The sequence below is a fragment of the Cebus imitator genome, unplaced genomic scaffold (genome assembly GCF_001604975.1).
Source record: "Cebus imitator isolate Cc_AM_T3 unplaced genomic scaffold, Cebus_imitator-1.0 Scaffold495, whole genome shotgun sequence".
Lineage (NCBI taxonomy): Eukaryota > Metazoa > Chordata > Mammalia > Primates > Cebidae > Cebus > Cebus imitator.
The window spans coordinates 586,520-602,583 of record NW_016107810.1 but is presented as its reverse complement, the minus strand read 5'-3'; the positions used below and the strand labels follow the sequence as shown (position 1 = coordinate 602,583).

General features: G+C 59.0%; 1 protein-coding gene across 9 annotated transcripts in view; it reads right to left on the bottom strand.

The window, feature by feature from the left end:
• Window positions 1–16,064, bottom strand: part of JAKMIP3 (Janus kinase and microtubule interacting protein 3) — a 117,582-nt gene that overhangs the window by 14,773 nt on the left and 86,745 nt on the right. For 5 of the 9 annotated variants that reach the window (XR_005197565.1, XR_005197564.1, XR_005197566.1 and 2 more), the window contains 4 exons: window positions 9,916–10,119; window positions 8,520–8,585; window positions 6,335–6,376; window positions 4,531–5,581 (listed from right to left, as the gene is read on the bottom strand). Coding sequence is in view for 4 of the 9 variants with exons in the window: in XM_017513555.2 (XP_017369044.1) it covers window positions 6,357–6,407; window positions 8,520–8,585; window positions 9,916–10,119 (321 nt within the window). In the remaining 5 variants the exon portion in view is untranslated. Of the gene's footprint in view, window positions 1–4,530; window positions 5,582–6,334; window positions 6,408–8,519; window positions 8,586–9,915; window positions 10,120–16,064 lie in introns of those variants that run through there. The other 4 variants (XM_017513555.2, XM_017513553.2, XM_017513554.2 and 1 more) reach the window with 1 other exon arrangement.

Genomic DNA, 16,064 nt, shown 5'->3' with positions numbered 1-16,064 from the left:
CCACCAGACGCACCACCACAGACACACCACACACCACCATACACTACCACACACCACCACAGGCACGCCACACACCACCACACACCACCACACACCACCACGAACACAGCACAGACCACGAGACCACCACAAACCCACATACCACAAGCCACTATACACTAGCAGAGAACACATCACTGTGAACATACCACCGACCACCACATACTACCACAAACACTGTAGACCACCACAAACACCCCACAGCACCACAAGCAGACCACAGCCCACTGTACTACAAGTAAATTTTTTCAGAAAGTCGCTATTTGAAGCAGGGAATGAGATGCCAGCTGCAGCAAGACACCTGGCTGCATTGCACGTGAGCAGCCCTGGGGAGGGCGGGTCAGGAGAGAAGCCACCACGTTGTTTGGAGAGGCTGAGGGAGAAGGAGCTGTGCTCCAGCTGGGGCAGTGGCTCCCGACAGGCTCTGGGTTAGTAACCCCGAAGCACCCGGTGGACGCTAGTGCCCCGGTGAACAGGCGAGCAGGTACATTGCAGACGGCGAGCGCCAAGCGACGGCGACCACCAAAGGAAGACGGTACCAACAAGGAGAGGAGGGCGGCTGGGGGACTGCACACCAGAGCCTGGAATCAGAGGCGTCACCACAAACGCATGCTTTTGTAACAGTGTTTGAGAGATAGGTAGGTATGTGTTAAGGGAGAGGGGGAGGGAGAGAAAGGGGGAGGCAGGGGGAAGGAGGGGGGAGGGAGAGGGAGGAGGGAGAGAGAGTAGGGAGAGGGAGAGGCAGGAGGAAGGAGGGAGAGGGGGAGGGAGAGAAAGAGATCCTGCCAGAGCCCCGGGGGGCTTTTTTTCTGTGGGGGGGGGGGGGGGGGGGGGGAGGGGGGGAGAGGGAGGGGGGGAGGGAAGGGGGGAGGGAGAGGGGGAGGGAGAGAGAGAGGGACGGAGAAGGAGGGAGGGAGGGAAGCACAAGTTTGTTCACGCACGTATTTCCAGGCCGTGTCTGACGGCACACAGGCTGGTTCGCACACGTATTTCCTGGCTGTCGTCAGAGGACCTGGAAATACTGTCACCCCAGTAGCAACAAGCACACCCTGGTCGGCCAGAGACCGTGGTTCTGAACACCGCTCTCCAACACAGAAACCAGAGCTCCTTGGGGAAGGGGTCACAGACCCTGACTTGCAGGGACGGAGAGGAAGAGAGTTCACAGCAGCACAGGCCCTCAGGGCAGGGCGCCAGCCTGCTGGAGCATCTGAGTGAGGAGACATTCGTGGCCTCTCCGGGCCATGACCCAGGGACAGACTGAAGGGGCAGAAGCACACAGTGCAATAAATAAGCAAAGAAATAGGGGAAAAGGCGCAGGTCCTCTCTACAGGAAAATTCTAACCAAGGAAATAGAAGGAAGGGGGAGAGGACGTCCCACGGGAGGAAGTGCAGCAGGGAAGATCCAGCAATGGCGCGGACGTTGCGGGGACATTCCTGGAGAAACGTGGTCTCTTCGGTCTCCGCGGATCTCCCCCGACACACGCATCCATTACAGGAGACCTTGGCAGGCGCCTCCTTAACCCGGTGCTCAAGCTTCCGGTGTCAGTGAGGAAACACATCCACCCCAGGCACACTGGTGGGTACATTAGGGTCCATCAACCTGGGCATTTCCCCCAGATGCACCGTCTCCACAGAACCACAGGCCAGGCGGACCTGCCTGAGGAATCTTCTGCCAAATAACCGGCCTGTTCTGGTCCAAGTGTCAAGGTCAAGAGTGATGAGGAGGAACGGTGGCAGGCACCAGAGGCAGGATGGGCAGAGGCAGGGTGTGATCCTGGAGCAGGGAGGAGGATTTGCCTGGAGGAAAGCTGGCAAAACAGAGCTCAGAGTGTGGCTGAGTTAGGGCTTTGCAAGTGTATCGTGATTCTGCAAGACGGGACATCACGGAAGCCGGCTGAAGGGTACACGGGACCCTCTACACGATTTGTGCAGCTTTAGATCTAAAATTATTTCAATATCAAAAGTTGGGGGGAAGAAACTAACTGGAGAGAAAGGAGATGCTGAAAGCACGTGTCACTTTTACTGTCCAAAAATACACTCAAACAGGCATCATCGCGGTTCCTCTGCCATAGAGGGCACACCGTGCACCTGCCGCCCTGCGGCGAGGGCCTCTGCTTCTGACGCGCTTGGGGCTGGTGGTCCAGGACATGGTCCAGGCGTGTGGGGACCATGGCACAGAAGCTCTCTGCTGGCTGCAAATTCAGGTCGTAGCTCTTTCCTGACATCCTTCAGACTCAGGCTGGTGCCTGCACCCTCGGACACGGTGGGAGACGACCTGAGCAGATGAAGGCAGCCTGACTTCAGAGGAGCCCTGGGGGCTGGTGGCCTCGGCCCAAAGTCCCGCTCTGCTCTGTCGCCTCCCCCAAGGGGGCCGGTGAAGGCATCGCTGTCCTCTCCTCACTTGACCCAACAAGCTCAAGAGGGTGTCGCCACTCACAGCTCCGGGTTCTGACCACGGGTCTCCCGCCCCTCGGGGTAGCCACAGGGTGTCTCGCTGGTGCAACACGATGGCTTGGGGCTTACTGGCTCACGCACGCCTTCCTGCTTGGTGTCGCTTTGGAGGCTCGCTCTCTGACCCTGGGAGGCTCCCGTACCCGAGAAATGGCTCCATCCAGGGAGGCCGCCCATGGATGTCCAAGCCCCAGATGTCACCGAGGGTGGCTGTGGGGGACCATGCTCCCCAGGCCCCCCTCTCCTGGCCAGGGGTCCCCTCTGAGATTCGTCAGTGGGGGGACCTGCTCGGGGCTGAGCACGGCCTGGACAATCTACCTGCCCGGCTGTGAGGCGTGGCCCACAGGGGGTGGGAGTGACGCAGCCGGGAAGCCTCCACGAGACGTGTGCATGTCCACACCGTGTGTGTCGCTAAACTGCAGGGTGTTCACCGCCCCAGCCACCCTTGGGGGACCCGGAGGCGGGTGGAACCCCCGCTCTGCGACTGCGCCAAGGACTGCGTCCTTGCCACACAGCTGGAAACGCTGCGCTTGGAGCCCCCACCCTGTGACTGCACTATCCTTGCCACACAGCTGGAAACGCAGCGTGGAACCCCGCCCTGTGACTGCACTGTCCTTTACACGTAGCTGGAAATGCCGCGTCTGGAGCTCTGGCACTTGCTGCGGACCAGCGTTCCCGGGGAGGCAGCCGGAGCTCCTGGCAGTCACAGGAGCCGTGTCCTGAGGGCTGGTGGGCCTGCGGTGCCCTCGTGTGCCAGGGCTGGGCCTGTGGTGCCCTCGTGTGCCAGGGCTGGGCCTGCGGTGCCCTCGTGTGCCAGGGCTGCGGCTGTTGGTCTCCCGCTACTTCTAGAATGAGCCCCTGCAGTGGACTTTCTGTCCGGAGGCTGTGCCTGGCACACTCGGGGGATGCAGGAGGCAGATGCTGCCTGGTTCCCAGGTCTGACCCACACGAGGACAGCGCCTTGTCCATGCTGTGCCTGTGAACGTGGGCCCAGGGGACCCGCAGGATGGAGCTGCCTGTCCTTTCCCGAGTCGAGGGTGGTGGTTGCACCTGCCTGTCCCCCTCCCATTTTCTATGCAGGGAGATCTCTCAGGAACAACAGTGCCTGTGGTCTCTGGCCACTGCCAGCCATGGGAGACACAGGTGGCTCTCAGACAGGGTGTGGGTTGGAGGTGGGGGACGTGGAGTACTCCTTGGGTAGCCCCCATGGAGCTGCCACTTCCTCCCCAAGAACTGGCTCACCCTGAACCAGAGCCCCACAGAGTCCCATGGACACTACAGATCTTCAGACTTTCCCACAGGGAATCCTGCTGGCAAGGAAAAGTGCCATGGTGGGGCCTGCCCTGCCCAGTCCTGACCTCTTCCCCTGCTGGGAGCAACCAGCACCACCTCCCCAGAGAGGACACCAAGGGTGCCAGGTCTGAGCGTGGGACAGTGCTCATGGGCAGGTGCATGGGAGCCACGGAGGGAGGCAAATGTGGAGGGTGGGAGGGAGGGAGTGAGGGAGGCACATGAGGGAGGGACGGAGGGACACGAGGTAGAGAGGGAGGGAGGGACACGCAGAGAGAGAGGGAGGCACACGAGGAAGGCGGCCTCAGTGTACGTGCGGGGTTTCTCCTTTTCCACACAAGCCTCTTCCTGTGAGTGGACGGAGGCCAGCTGTGCAGGTGTCAGGTACCTGCCCCATGTCTGCAGCACCTGCCTCACACCCTGTGCACCCCACCCCTGCCCCAGCCACCATCATGCCACGCCCCACGTAAGCCCCTGGCTCTGTCCCGTCAGTTGTGGGAGAGGTGATCCTAACGGGTCAGCACATGGAGGGGTGGCAGAGCCATGCGGGTGCAGACTGGGACGCAGAGGTGTGAAGGGGAGGCTGCAGCTCACCTGGCAGGGAGGGTGCGCCTGTGAATTTAATTCTCATCTCAAATGGGGCTGCGTTCCCTAAGCAGCATGGCTAGGCCAGGAAGGAGGCGTGTGGGCCCGTGCTGGGTCACCACACAGGGCGGGAGAGGAAAGGCCATTCCCGTGGACAGACCTTACCTGTCAGCCACTTGGACCACAGCTCCCTTCCTGCGCCAGCAGAGCCACAGGGGCGTCCACGTCCCTCCCCTGGGCTGCCCCTTGTGCGCGAAGGCTTCGGGTGAGGCTTCGGGGTCCACCGGGGACTGGGCCTCACTGGGGTCTGCGGCCCACAGGTCTGGGCTGTGCAGGGGCTTCCAGGCTGGGTGGCTCTGGGCACCCAAGGCCTCCGTGGCTTCTGGAGACGCACTATGGAGGCAGCCTCTGGCATCCGTGCCCTAGCCAGCTCTGCCCCTTGTCCCACCTCCCGTCACCACGCTCCCCACAGCTTCCTCCACTCGGTCCTGTGGTGCTCCCGGCTGGCGACCTGGGCAGGATTGTGGCCTTCTTTCTCAGGCTGGGGGAGGCAGAGGGTTGATGGCACCATGAGGCCCATGGTGGCCACGGCTCTTGTCTATCCCCCAGAGATGACGATGAACAAGGGGGGGGTGTGGGGTCTGTTGGCCAGCGAGCGCTCAGGACCCCAGCAAGATGTCGCAGCATCGGAGGGGCCCCTGGGGTGTCTGGAGCCCTCCCGGATCATCCCAGGGAGCCTCAGGTTCCCCTGAATGAAGGTCGCCGTCCAGGCTGCTATGTTCAACCTCATCTTGTCACCAGGCCCAGCCTCTGTTGTTTCTGAAAATCTTCCTCCAGATACCAGGGGCAGCTACAGTGAGAACCAAGAGGCGGGGGCCCGAGGCTGGTGCTTCTCACAGAAGCGGTTCTCACCCCTGCTTGGCAGGGAACGTCACACATCCCTGGAACTGGGATGGGGGCTGCCGTCCAGGAGAAGGGACCCAGGGTCCAGCAGCCAAGGGCGGGCTCCCCGGGAGAAGCCCCCGAGAAGTCAGAGGGGCCAGTTCTAGTTCCGGCGCATCCCCGGTGGATGGGAGCTGCCCCTTCTCACTCTTCCTCCACGGGACGGGCGTGCAGAGACCAAACCTCCCTGGGTCTTCAGGGTGGAGACGTGACATCCCACTGTGTCCCTGCTCTTTGGTCCCACTGGAGGAAAAGGGTCCAATTCAACGTGGGGCTAGAAGAAAAGAAACGCAGAGTGCAGATGTCAGTGAGGTTCTGCTCGGCTGGAGTGAGGGGCGAGGGGCGAGGAGCTTCCTGGAAAGGGGAGACCCCTTCCACCAGGGGAAGCTCCTCTGGGAACCTGCTGAAGGGTGGGGACTCGAGGACTGAGATGAACAATGATGTGATGTCCCACTTGCCCCTCTTCTAGTTTGGAGGGAGGCAGCCCTCTGGCTGGCGTGTGACCTGGCCGAAGCAGAAGCTGCTGTCAGCCACGACTCCAACTATCCTGGCCTGAGCCACCCCAGCCTGGCAGGGAGGTGGGCCCCTCCGCTGAATCTCCAGCATGCCCAAACCTGTGCTCAGCACCACCCAGAAAAGAATGAGGACGAGTCACAGAACCACTGTGTCTGCCCCCAGGGCCAGCTGCCACGTGCCGCAGAAGCAGAAAGGCCCCCTACAGAGGATCCTGGGTGGTTCTGCTACACCGGGCAGTGTGAGGAGCCTGCCCTTCTTCCCTCTCAGGAAAGGAGAGTGCCCGGCAGCCTCTACAGCGGAAGACCTCCGGGTCCTGACCTCCGGGTCCTGACCCCCAGGGAGGGACTTCCGGTTTGAAGGGCCGGGTGGCTTTCTAACAGCCCTTCTGGGAAGGTCATCGCCTTTCGGTTTATCAGACCGCAGGCGGGCAGCTCTCTGGCAGGGCAGGGGCCGAGGTGTCTTCTGGGAGGCAGAGTGGGACCCCTGCCAGCCCCGTCAAATAAATACTCACCAGGTCAGGGTGCCAAGATGGGCTATGACCAGAGAATGAAAGCTAAGGAGAAAAACAAGAACAAAAATAAAAACTGAAACGGAAAGGGGAGGATGGAGAAACGGAAGGAAAGAAAGAGAAAAAAGAGTTTGTAGTACTTCTGGCAAGAAATACACAGGATCAGACTGAAGCAGCAGGGCTGCCGGCAGCAGGAGAGGATGAGCTTCAGGACCCTCCGAGGGAGGGAGGGGGACGCTGCCCAAATCCCCGGGCCTTCGGGGCAGCGCGGCCAGCCCTAGGAACGCTCTGGGGGACGCTGCACCCTGCAGACGCAGGCGGTGGGCGCTGGTCCTCACACCCAGCGTGTCCCCAGCACTGCAAGGCCAGCTTCCCGGGACCCGGTCTCCTCCTCCCTGAAGCAAAACCCATCACTGAGACCTGCTGCAGGAATTTTCCGTGGCAGCACCAGTTGGCTAATAATGATGGTGAGAGTTGTACTGAAAGACATTCCAAATGCCCAGGAAACAACGGCACTCCCATGGCAATCTTTCTGTCTCAGTCCCAGTACAGGCAGCAGAGTGCAAGCAGCACCCTGAGCTCACCAGGCCCGATTCTGGGCTGGGGGTTGGGAGCCAGGCCCATCCGGACACGAGAGAAAATCAGGCATGGGACAGGATGGATTTAAGAAATAACACCTGATCTTTTTTTTTTTTTTTTTTTGGAGACAGGGTCTCACTCCGTCACCCAGTCTGGAGTGCAGTGGGGTAATCGTGGCTCGCTGTGGCCTCAACCTCCCAGGCTCGGGAGATCCTCCCACCTCAGCCCCCGAGTCACTGAGATCATAGGCGGTGCCACCACGACCAGCTATTTTTAAATTTTTTTTCTAGAGACAGGGTCTTGCTATGTTGCCCAGGCTGGTCTCAAGCCATCCTCCCATCTCGGCCTCATAAGGTACTGGAATTACAGGCATGAGCCAGCGCGCCCAGCCCTCACACTTTTCTGGTATTTAATGTAAACAAATGTCCTTAGGTGAAGATGCAAAATGAAACAGACATTTGGTTTGGGGGAAAGGCTTTGCCCTCTTGGAGGCTCAAGCCCCAAGAACGCTGTGCCCCTCCCCCCCACTGCCAGGTGCCCGGGTGCTGGCAGGTGCCTCCTCATGTGGCCTGGTGTCTACTGGGGCCACACAGGCTGTGCCTTGAGTAGCTCGTTCCTCAGGATGATGATTCTTGCCCGCGGCAGTGAGTGCCCAGCGGAAGGGCGCGCATGCCACTGCCTATGAGGGGTGGGGCAGGGCTAGGGTGGGGTGTGGGGTGACACAAGGCCCCTCTAAGGCGACTGCTGTCCAGAGGGACCCGGTCTCTCCTGGCAAGCGCAGAGCATCTGTGGGCTCAGCACAGCACATGCCAGCCATAGGGGCATCCCAACGCCAGCCTCCTGTTCTCTCTGGAAGGATGAGACGGAAGGTGGGACCACTGGCCACTTCATTCAGCCCTCGGTGGGAGCTGGTCGCTTCAGTGAACTCTACTGCACAGGCAGGACTGATCACAGTGGAGTGAACAATGTCACCCCAGACACCACTGAACCGGCCCCACGTGGGAGAACCTGCCCTGCCCTGAAAGCCTGCAGGCACCCCGGACAGGAGAGTTGGGATTCTCTGCCACGCCCTCCTCACCTTGACCTGGGGGGCACCAAGCCTGTTATGTGCATGGACAGAGCACCCCTGACCCCACATCTCATGGACAGCCCTCCCCAGCCCTGGCGTGTGGCTTCAACCTAAATGCCCTTCAACAGGCGCTTCTGATCTGGGAACTTGACTTTTAGACCAACACAGGGTGAACCCACAGGGCTCAAAGACATCCGCACAGCCCAGGCTCCAGTGAGGGAAGGAACCCGAAGCCGTTGGCTCCAGATGGGGAAACTGAGGCCACAAGAGGAGTGGCTGCTCTGAGGTCACACAGTGGGCCCTGGCAGGGGAATTCCCAGGCCCTGGGGCTCCCATCTCCCGGTTCAGAGCCCTTGTGGCCAGCACCCAGAAGGCTTTTCCCACTCAGCTCCACCCAGCCTTCGGGCGGCTGCCTCCTGCTGCTGTCAGGAGCTAAGTCTGGTCTCCCAGAGGCCTGGGGCTGAGTCATAGGTCAGAGGGACCCTGGGCACCTCTCACTTGATCTCAACAAGACAAACCCCGAAACCCCATGTGTTTTACCTTTTCCTCCAGTTCCTTTATTTGTCTCTTCTGAGCTTCTATTCTTTCTTCTAACTCTTTAATTCTCTGTAAGGTTAAAAAGAAGAACATCAATAGTCACGATACTTAGCAAGCCCAAATCTTCCAAGATGTTCGCTCATTTCCTTGGTAATAAATAGTCACAGAGCAGCTGGTACAGCCATGGCCTGTGGCTACTGACGAGAACACACGTCTCTGTCAAGCTCCGGCGGGAGACAGAGGGCCTTCCCCGTGCCACACTCCCCATGGCAGGAACTTCCCCACGCCACATTCCCCATGGCAGGTGAGCGGAGGGCCCTCCCCACGCCACACTCCCCACGGTGGGAACAGTATCCTCCTGATTTCTGCAACTTCAGCTCGGAAAGCACAATGCCCAACACTCAGGGAAATGGTGGGAATGGACTCCTGGACCCCTAGATGTCACTGCAGCAGAGTAAGGAGCCGCCAGAGGATTGCAGGCAGAGCCGGGCACAGAGCGAGCCTCCTGGCAAGGGGGAATGCCAGTGCCTTGGGTCCCCCAAGCCTCCAAGCTCCAGCTGTAGCCCCTCTGAGGCAGCAGAGGGGCTGCTGGTGACTGTCCTCACCCTGAGCCTGGAGACCAAAGAGGCCCAGGAGGCTAATGAGGGGCTGGCAGAGCATAGCTGACATTAGCACACTGATGCCCACGGCCAGCTGGTATACAAGGCCTTGTTTATGTGAATCTGCAATCAAACCTTTGCTTTGGGGTGCTCTTAACAGGGAATGTACCCATAAAACCACTTCCCGGCCACCCTGGCACACGGAGGAGCTAGGCCCTGTCCTCCATGTCCAGGCTGTCCAGCCTGCAGGGCTCCTCACCTCCCATCAGCACAGAACTGACCCAGCAGGCCTGAGGCTCCAGAGTGCCCTGAAGCCAAGACACGCTGGAGGCTGCTGTCCTGAGGGCACCCTTGCCATCAGGAAATGGTGTCATGGAAAAGACACAGTAGCCAGAGGTCCAAAAGGGGAAAACTGCCACCCAGAGGCCTCTGCAGCACACCCAGGACATGGGGCTGGCTAGGGAGGCAGTCTGGCCCGAGTGCCCGCCATTGACAGGAATGGCCTTGGGGGCGTGGCCATAGAGGGCATGGCCATTTTTGGGCATGACCATCAGAGGATGTGGCCATCTAAGGAAGGCGTGATAATTGGGGGGGGCATGGCCATCAGTGGGCGTGGCCATTGGGGGCAGGGCCACCAGAGCACAGACATCAGAGACTGTGTTATGAGGGGAGTGGCCACTGGAGAGCAGGGCCACAGAGCGGTAGTCATTGGAGGTGTGGGCGTGGGAGGCCCTGCCTGGCTCTGCGCAGGCCTGGCCAGGTCTTCACCACGGCCCGGCCACCACCTGCTGCGCACGCACCTGCTGAGCCAGCTGCAGCAGCTCCATGCGCTCCCGCAGGATCTGGGCATCCCGCTCCCGCAGCTCACTCATGACCTGGCGCTTCCACTGCTCCACGGACACCTTGAGCTTCTCGCGCTCCTCGTCCGACAGCAGCTCAGCCACCTTGGCCCCAGCCTCCTGCTGCAGGGCGTCATACAGCATGGCTTCCAGCTCCAGGATGTGCTGGCGGGAGGGGAGACGCCTTAGTCCTTGCCTTCTCCCCAGAATTAACCTTTCAGGAAGAGCAACGGTGAACGGGCCGCCCTCCGCCTGGGTGCAGCAGGGCGGGACCCAGGGCCATGGCCTCTGCAGAAGGACCTGGGGCCCCATGCACCTCCTCAGTCCGTGAGAAGACCCTGGAAGTAGAGACACCGACCAGGCCAGCAGCAGCCAGGAGCCCGAGCCCCAGGATGGGGGAGGACTGAGCAATGAAGAGGGAAAGTGAGCAGGAGTGGAGGGGCCACAGGTGGACTGCGGGGGCACCACACCCAATTCACAGATCCCTGTAACCCGGTCCCCTTGCTATAACCCAGCAGCGAAAATACATACCTTTTCATACATTCCTGGGGCTTAGCAATTTGCTCTGAGTATTTCAAAATTTTTCTTAGGGAAATTTTATTGATACAAATCTTTGCAAAAAAACAATTCTGACTGTTGAGGCCCTTTCTTCTCAATCAAATGTAACATCTTTAGAGGAGAATGTCTCCTTTACTTCAATCAAATGGTTATCAAAACCTCTTTTGATTTAGCAGAAATTTTAGGAAATAGAAAAAAATCTTTTTGGGCCTCCGTTACACTTTATTGTAGGGGACACATCAACCTCCACTTCTTACAGCAAAAGAGCTCAGTGCCTTTAAGATGAGCTCCAGCTTCTAAAAATAAACCTGGCCAAGTGCTGGCTTGGAATGAACCTCACGGTGGCTTCACGTGCACCTGCTGGCGGGAAGCGCTCACCAGGACCTCCATGGTAACATCAGCTGGGGGCCGCCTGGACGACCCTCCCTGCCTTCAGCAGCCACACAGACCACGGTGTCCCACGCCCACGTCCAGAGAGGCAAAGTTGGTGCTAGCCCCTGCTGTAAAGAGCCTCCATTGCCCGGGAGGAACCAGCCCTTCTCCTCCTTGCCCCAGGGTCTCCCATAAGCAGAGCAGAGTGCAGAACAACACCTCTGTGCTCACAGCCCTGAGAGTCACCTGAGAGCCACACGCACGAATGACACAGGAGAGAACTGGTGAGTGTGCAGGGAAAGGAAGAAAATCAACAGCAAACTCAGAAAACTCGGAGCATCCCAAACCAGGGGGCTTTCCAAATGGAGGTGGAGAGAGAGGCACACACATTACACAGGAAGAGGCCCCTCAATATCACACAGGAAGAGACACACCAGTATCAACCAGGAAGAGCCCCCCGAGCATCACACAGGAAGAGCCCCTCCAGCATCACACAGGAAGAGGACCCCCAGCATCACACAGGAAGAGCCCCCCCAGCATCACACAGGAAGAGGACCCCCAGCATCACACAGGAAGAGCTTCCCCAGCATCACACAGGAAGAGACACATCAGTATCAACCAGGAAGAGCCCCCCCGAGCATCACACGGGAAGAGCCCCCCCAGCATCACACGGGAAGAGGACCTCCAGCATCACACGGGAAGAGGACCCCCAGCATCACACGGGAAGAGGACCCCCAGCATCACACGGGAAGAGGACCCCCAGCATCACACGGGAAGAGGACCCCCAGCATCACACGGGAAGAGCCCCCCCAGCATCACACGGGAAGAGGACCCCCAGCATCACACGGGAAGAGCCCCCCCAGCATCACACGGGAAGAGCCCCCCAGCATCACACGGGAAGAGCCCCCAGCATCACGCGGGAAGAGGACACCAAGCATCACGCGGGAAGAGGACACCCAGCATCACGCGGGAAGAGCCCCCCCAGCATCACGCGGGAAGAGGACCCCCAGCATCACGCGGGAAGAGGACCGCCAGCATCACGCGGGAAGAGGACCGCCAGCATCACGCGGGAAGAGCCCCCCCAGCATCACGCGGGAAGAGCCCCTCCAGCATCAAGCGGGAAAAGGGCCCCCAGCATCACGCGGGAAGAGCCCCCCCAGCATCACGCGGGAAGAGCCCCCCCAGCATCACGCGGGAAGAGGACCCCCAGCATCACGCGGGAAGAGCCCCCCCAGCATCACGCGGGAAGAGGACCCCCAGCATCACGCGGGAAGAGCCTCCTCAGCATCACGCGGGAAGAGAGAGGGCCCCCAGCATCACACAGGAAGAGGACCCCCAGTATCACACGGGAAGATTCCCCCAATTCCTCCAGCGTAGGGGCATTAATCCTGGTCCCACCAGCAGCACTGTGCCTCCCCATGGGTCTTTGGGGCCGAATGATCCCCTGAGTATTTGGCCCTGTCTGAGGCCTGAGGACGCAGCTACCGTGGAGGTGGCAGAGAGAGGTGGCCTTGCGGGAAGCTGGGGCAGCCCTGACTGATCTTCTAGAAGCGTGTGCGGAGACCCACAGCCCTTATCCCACCAGGGGTCCACAGGATGCTTGATCACAAGGACCATGGTGGCAGCTGCTCGGGGCAGGGCGTGTGAGGGATGCGCCACTCCTGGAGCCCTCTGTGCTCAGACCCTGTGTTCTGTCAGGTCAAGGGGGCCCACAGGCTACCTACCCCCTCATGGGGCAACTCCCGGCCCAGTGGAGGGATTCCGGGCTGAGGCATCACTCCAGACACAACCTTACACAGGGATTTTCCGCAACATCAGGGTGGCAAGGGTGAGGGCTGAGTAGACAGGTGCTGCCTGGCGGGCCGGGAGCTGCCCTCCTGAGGCGCGTACATTTCCATTTCCTCTTTACACCTGCCCCACACCCACCTCACAGTGATACTGAAAGGAAACGTGGGAACTTTTGTACAATCTTCTTTTTGTGCCTTGAAGATTTCCTACCATTGGCATGATGACCATCTCTAAGATTTCAGAAACGCATGTCCTTCTCTTCCCTTTCCTGTCTCAAGGTGAGCTGGATTTAAAGGTCTCCACATGACTCCTCAGCTCTTTTCCTCCTCACCTACACAGCACCTGCAAAGCACCTGCTGCCTGCCAGGCCTCGTGCTGGACTAGGAGACCAGGCAGATGCTCATGGTCCCTGCTTGCCCCGAAGGAGGGCAGATCCATTTCCATGAGTGGGGCGTGTCAGGGCTACCTCGCTGGGGTCAGGGAAGGCTTCCTAGAGGAGGCGAGGTGCAAAACTGAGGCTTGCAGTGTCAGGGATGGCCAGGAGAAGGGAGGGTGCTCCCGGAGGACGGAGCAGCAGCAGCAAAGGCTGGGGTGGGGGTCCCCTGTATCCCGGCCTATGGGGGTGGTGCCTGCATAGCAGTGGAGACACTGCCAGCTGGGCTGCTCCCTAGCTGGATCCCACCCTCTCTACCCAGGCAGCGGGCCCTGGTGCTCATGGGAGAGCACTGTTCTAGAGGGTTCTTCATCCAGCAGAGAGGAACCTATCTATACCAGCAGACAGCATGAACAGGATGAGCAAGGATGAGGGAGGATGAGAGGGTGTGAGGAGGCTGGAGAGCAGAGGCCGAGGGGCTGCGGGGGGCAGAGGCTGAGCTGAGGGAGGGGGCGGGGGCTGGATGCCACAGGGCCTGTTGCCTCAGCAAGAAGGTCTCTCCTGTAAGGGCAGCTGGGAGCCCCAGAAGGCGTGAGCTGAGGAGTACCAGCTAGCTGCAGTGTGGATGGCCCAGGGCAATGAGGGGGCCTCTGCTTTTTCATCGGGTGACCACCCACTTCCAGCCTCCTTCCTTCTGACCAAAGCACGCGAGGCCCAGCGACTGCCCAGGAAGCTAAGACCACAGCAGCCTGTGCCTGGGGGCCACCCCATCCCCATGAGCAGGGCAGACAGATGTACTCTATGTGAGGAACTCACATCCACGAGTTCAGGGAGGAGAGATCCCTAGGGTTAGGGTTAGGGTTAGGGTTGGGCTAGTGCAGCAGTCAGGGCTGTGTGCACAGGGGAAGAATGCTGAGATTCGACTCCTGCCTCCACTGTGACTGCGTGTCCTTGGGCAGGTCATCAACTTCTGTGCCTGGCTGGCCAGACCAGTGCCAGACCACGAGAAAGGCTCTTGAGTAGGCTCTCATTAAAATACTATCATTATTATCACCACCATCATCACCATCACCATTGTCACCATCATCAGCACCACCACCATCATCATGGTCCCCACCATTATCACCGTCATCACTACCACCAACACCACCACCACAATCATCATCATCACCTTCACCACCACCACCAGCATCGTCACCCATCATCACCATTATTACCACCACCACCGTCATCACATCACCATTATCACCATCGTCACCATGACCACTGCCACCACCATCACCGTGATCATCATCACCATCACCATCACCACCACTACCACCAGCATCCCCGTCATCACGACCATCACCATCACCATCACCACCACTACCACCAGCATCACCATCATCACCATCACCACTGCCACCACCATCACCGTGATCATCATCACCATCACCATCACCACCGCTACCACCAGCATCACCGTCATCACCATCACCATCACCACCACTACCACCAGCATCACCATTATCACCATCACCATCACCACCACTATACCACCAGCATCACCGTCATCACCATCATCACCATCACCACCACTACCACCAGCATCACCACCATCACCATCACCATCACCACCACTACCATCAGCATCACCATCATCACCATCACCACTGCCACCACCATCACTGTGATCATCATCACCATCACCATCACCACCACTACCACCAGCATCACAGTCATCACCACCATCACCATCACTACCACCAGCATCACCATCATCACCATCACCACCACTACCACCAGCATCACCGTCATCACCATCACCACCACTACCACCAGCATCACGATCATCACCATCACCACTGCCACCATCACCATGATCATCATCACCATCACCATCACCACCACCACCAGCATCACTGTCATCACCACCATCACCATCACTACCACCAGCATCACCATCATCACCATCACCATCACCACCACTACCACCAGCATCACCGTCATCACCATCACCACCACTACCACCAGCATCACCATCATCACCATCACCACCACTACCACCATCATCACCATCATCATCACCACCACTACCACCAGCATCACCGTCATCACCATCATCACCATCACCACCACTACCACCAGCATCACCATCACCACTGCCACCACCATCACCGTGATCATCATCACCATCACCATCACCACCACTACCACCAGCATCACTGTCATCACCACCATCACCACCACTACCACCAGCATCACCATCACCACCACCACCAGCATCACCGTCATCATCACCATCACCACCACTACCACCAGCATCACCGTCATCACCATCACCATCACCACTACCACCAGCATCACCGTCATCACCATCACCACTGCCACCACCACCGTTATCATTGCCATCATCACCACCACCTTGACATCATCACCACCGTTATCATTGCCATCATCACCACCACCTTGACATCATCACCACCGTTATCATTGCCATCATCACCACCACCTTGACATCATCACCATCACCATCACCACCACTACCACCAGCATCACTGTGATCATCATCACCACCACCACCACTACCACCAGCATCACCGTCATCACCATCACCACTGCCACCACCACCGTTATCATCGCCATCATCACCACCACCTTGACATCATCACCATCATCATCACCATCACTCTGAGAGTTCTCAGGCTGAACTTGGCCCTAAGAATGAGCATTTTTATCCCAGCCCACCTTTCCTTGCTTTAAGTAGCCAGGCGGGTCTCCTTACAGGCATAGGGTCAAGACCCCGCCTGCTGGGCTGGGTCCCGAGGTGAGCCTCTTGGTGGTGACACTTACAACAGGGCCTGAATATTCTCCTGGTCGTACCTTTGGTCATGTGGCAGGAGTCCAGCAGGGACAGATGATTGCTTGCACAGTCACGAGGGAAGTAGCTCCTAGCAGGGGAGCCCAGTACTGAAGCCTAGTTTTCAACCTAGCCATGTCCTACGCTCCTCCCAGCCACAGTAGGTGAAAAAGAAGACCA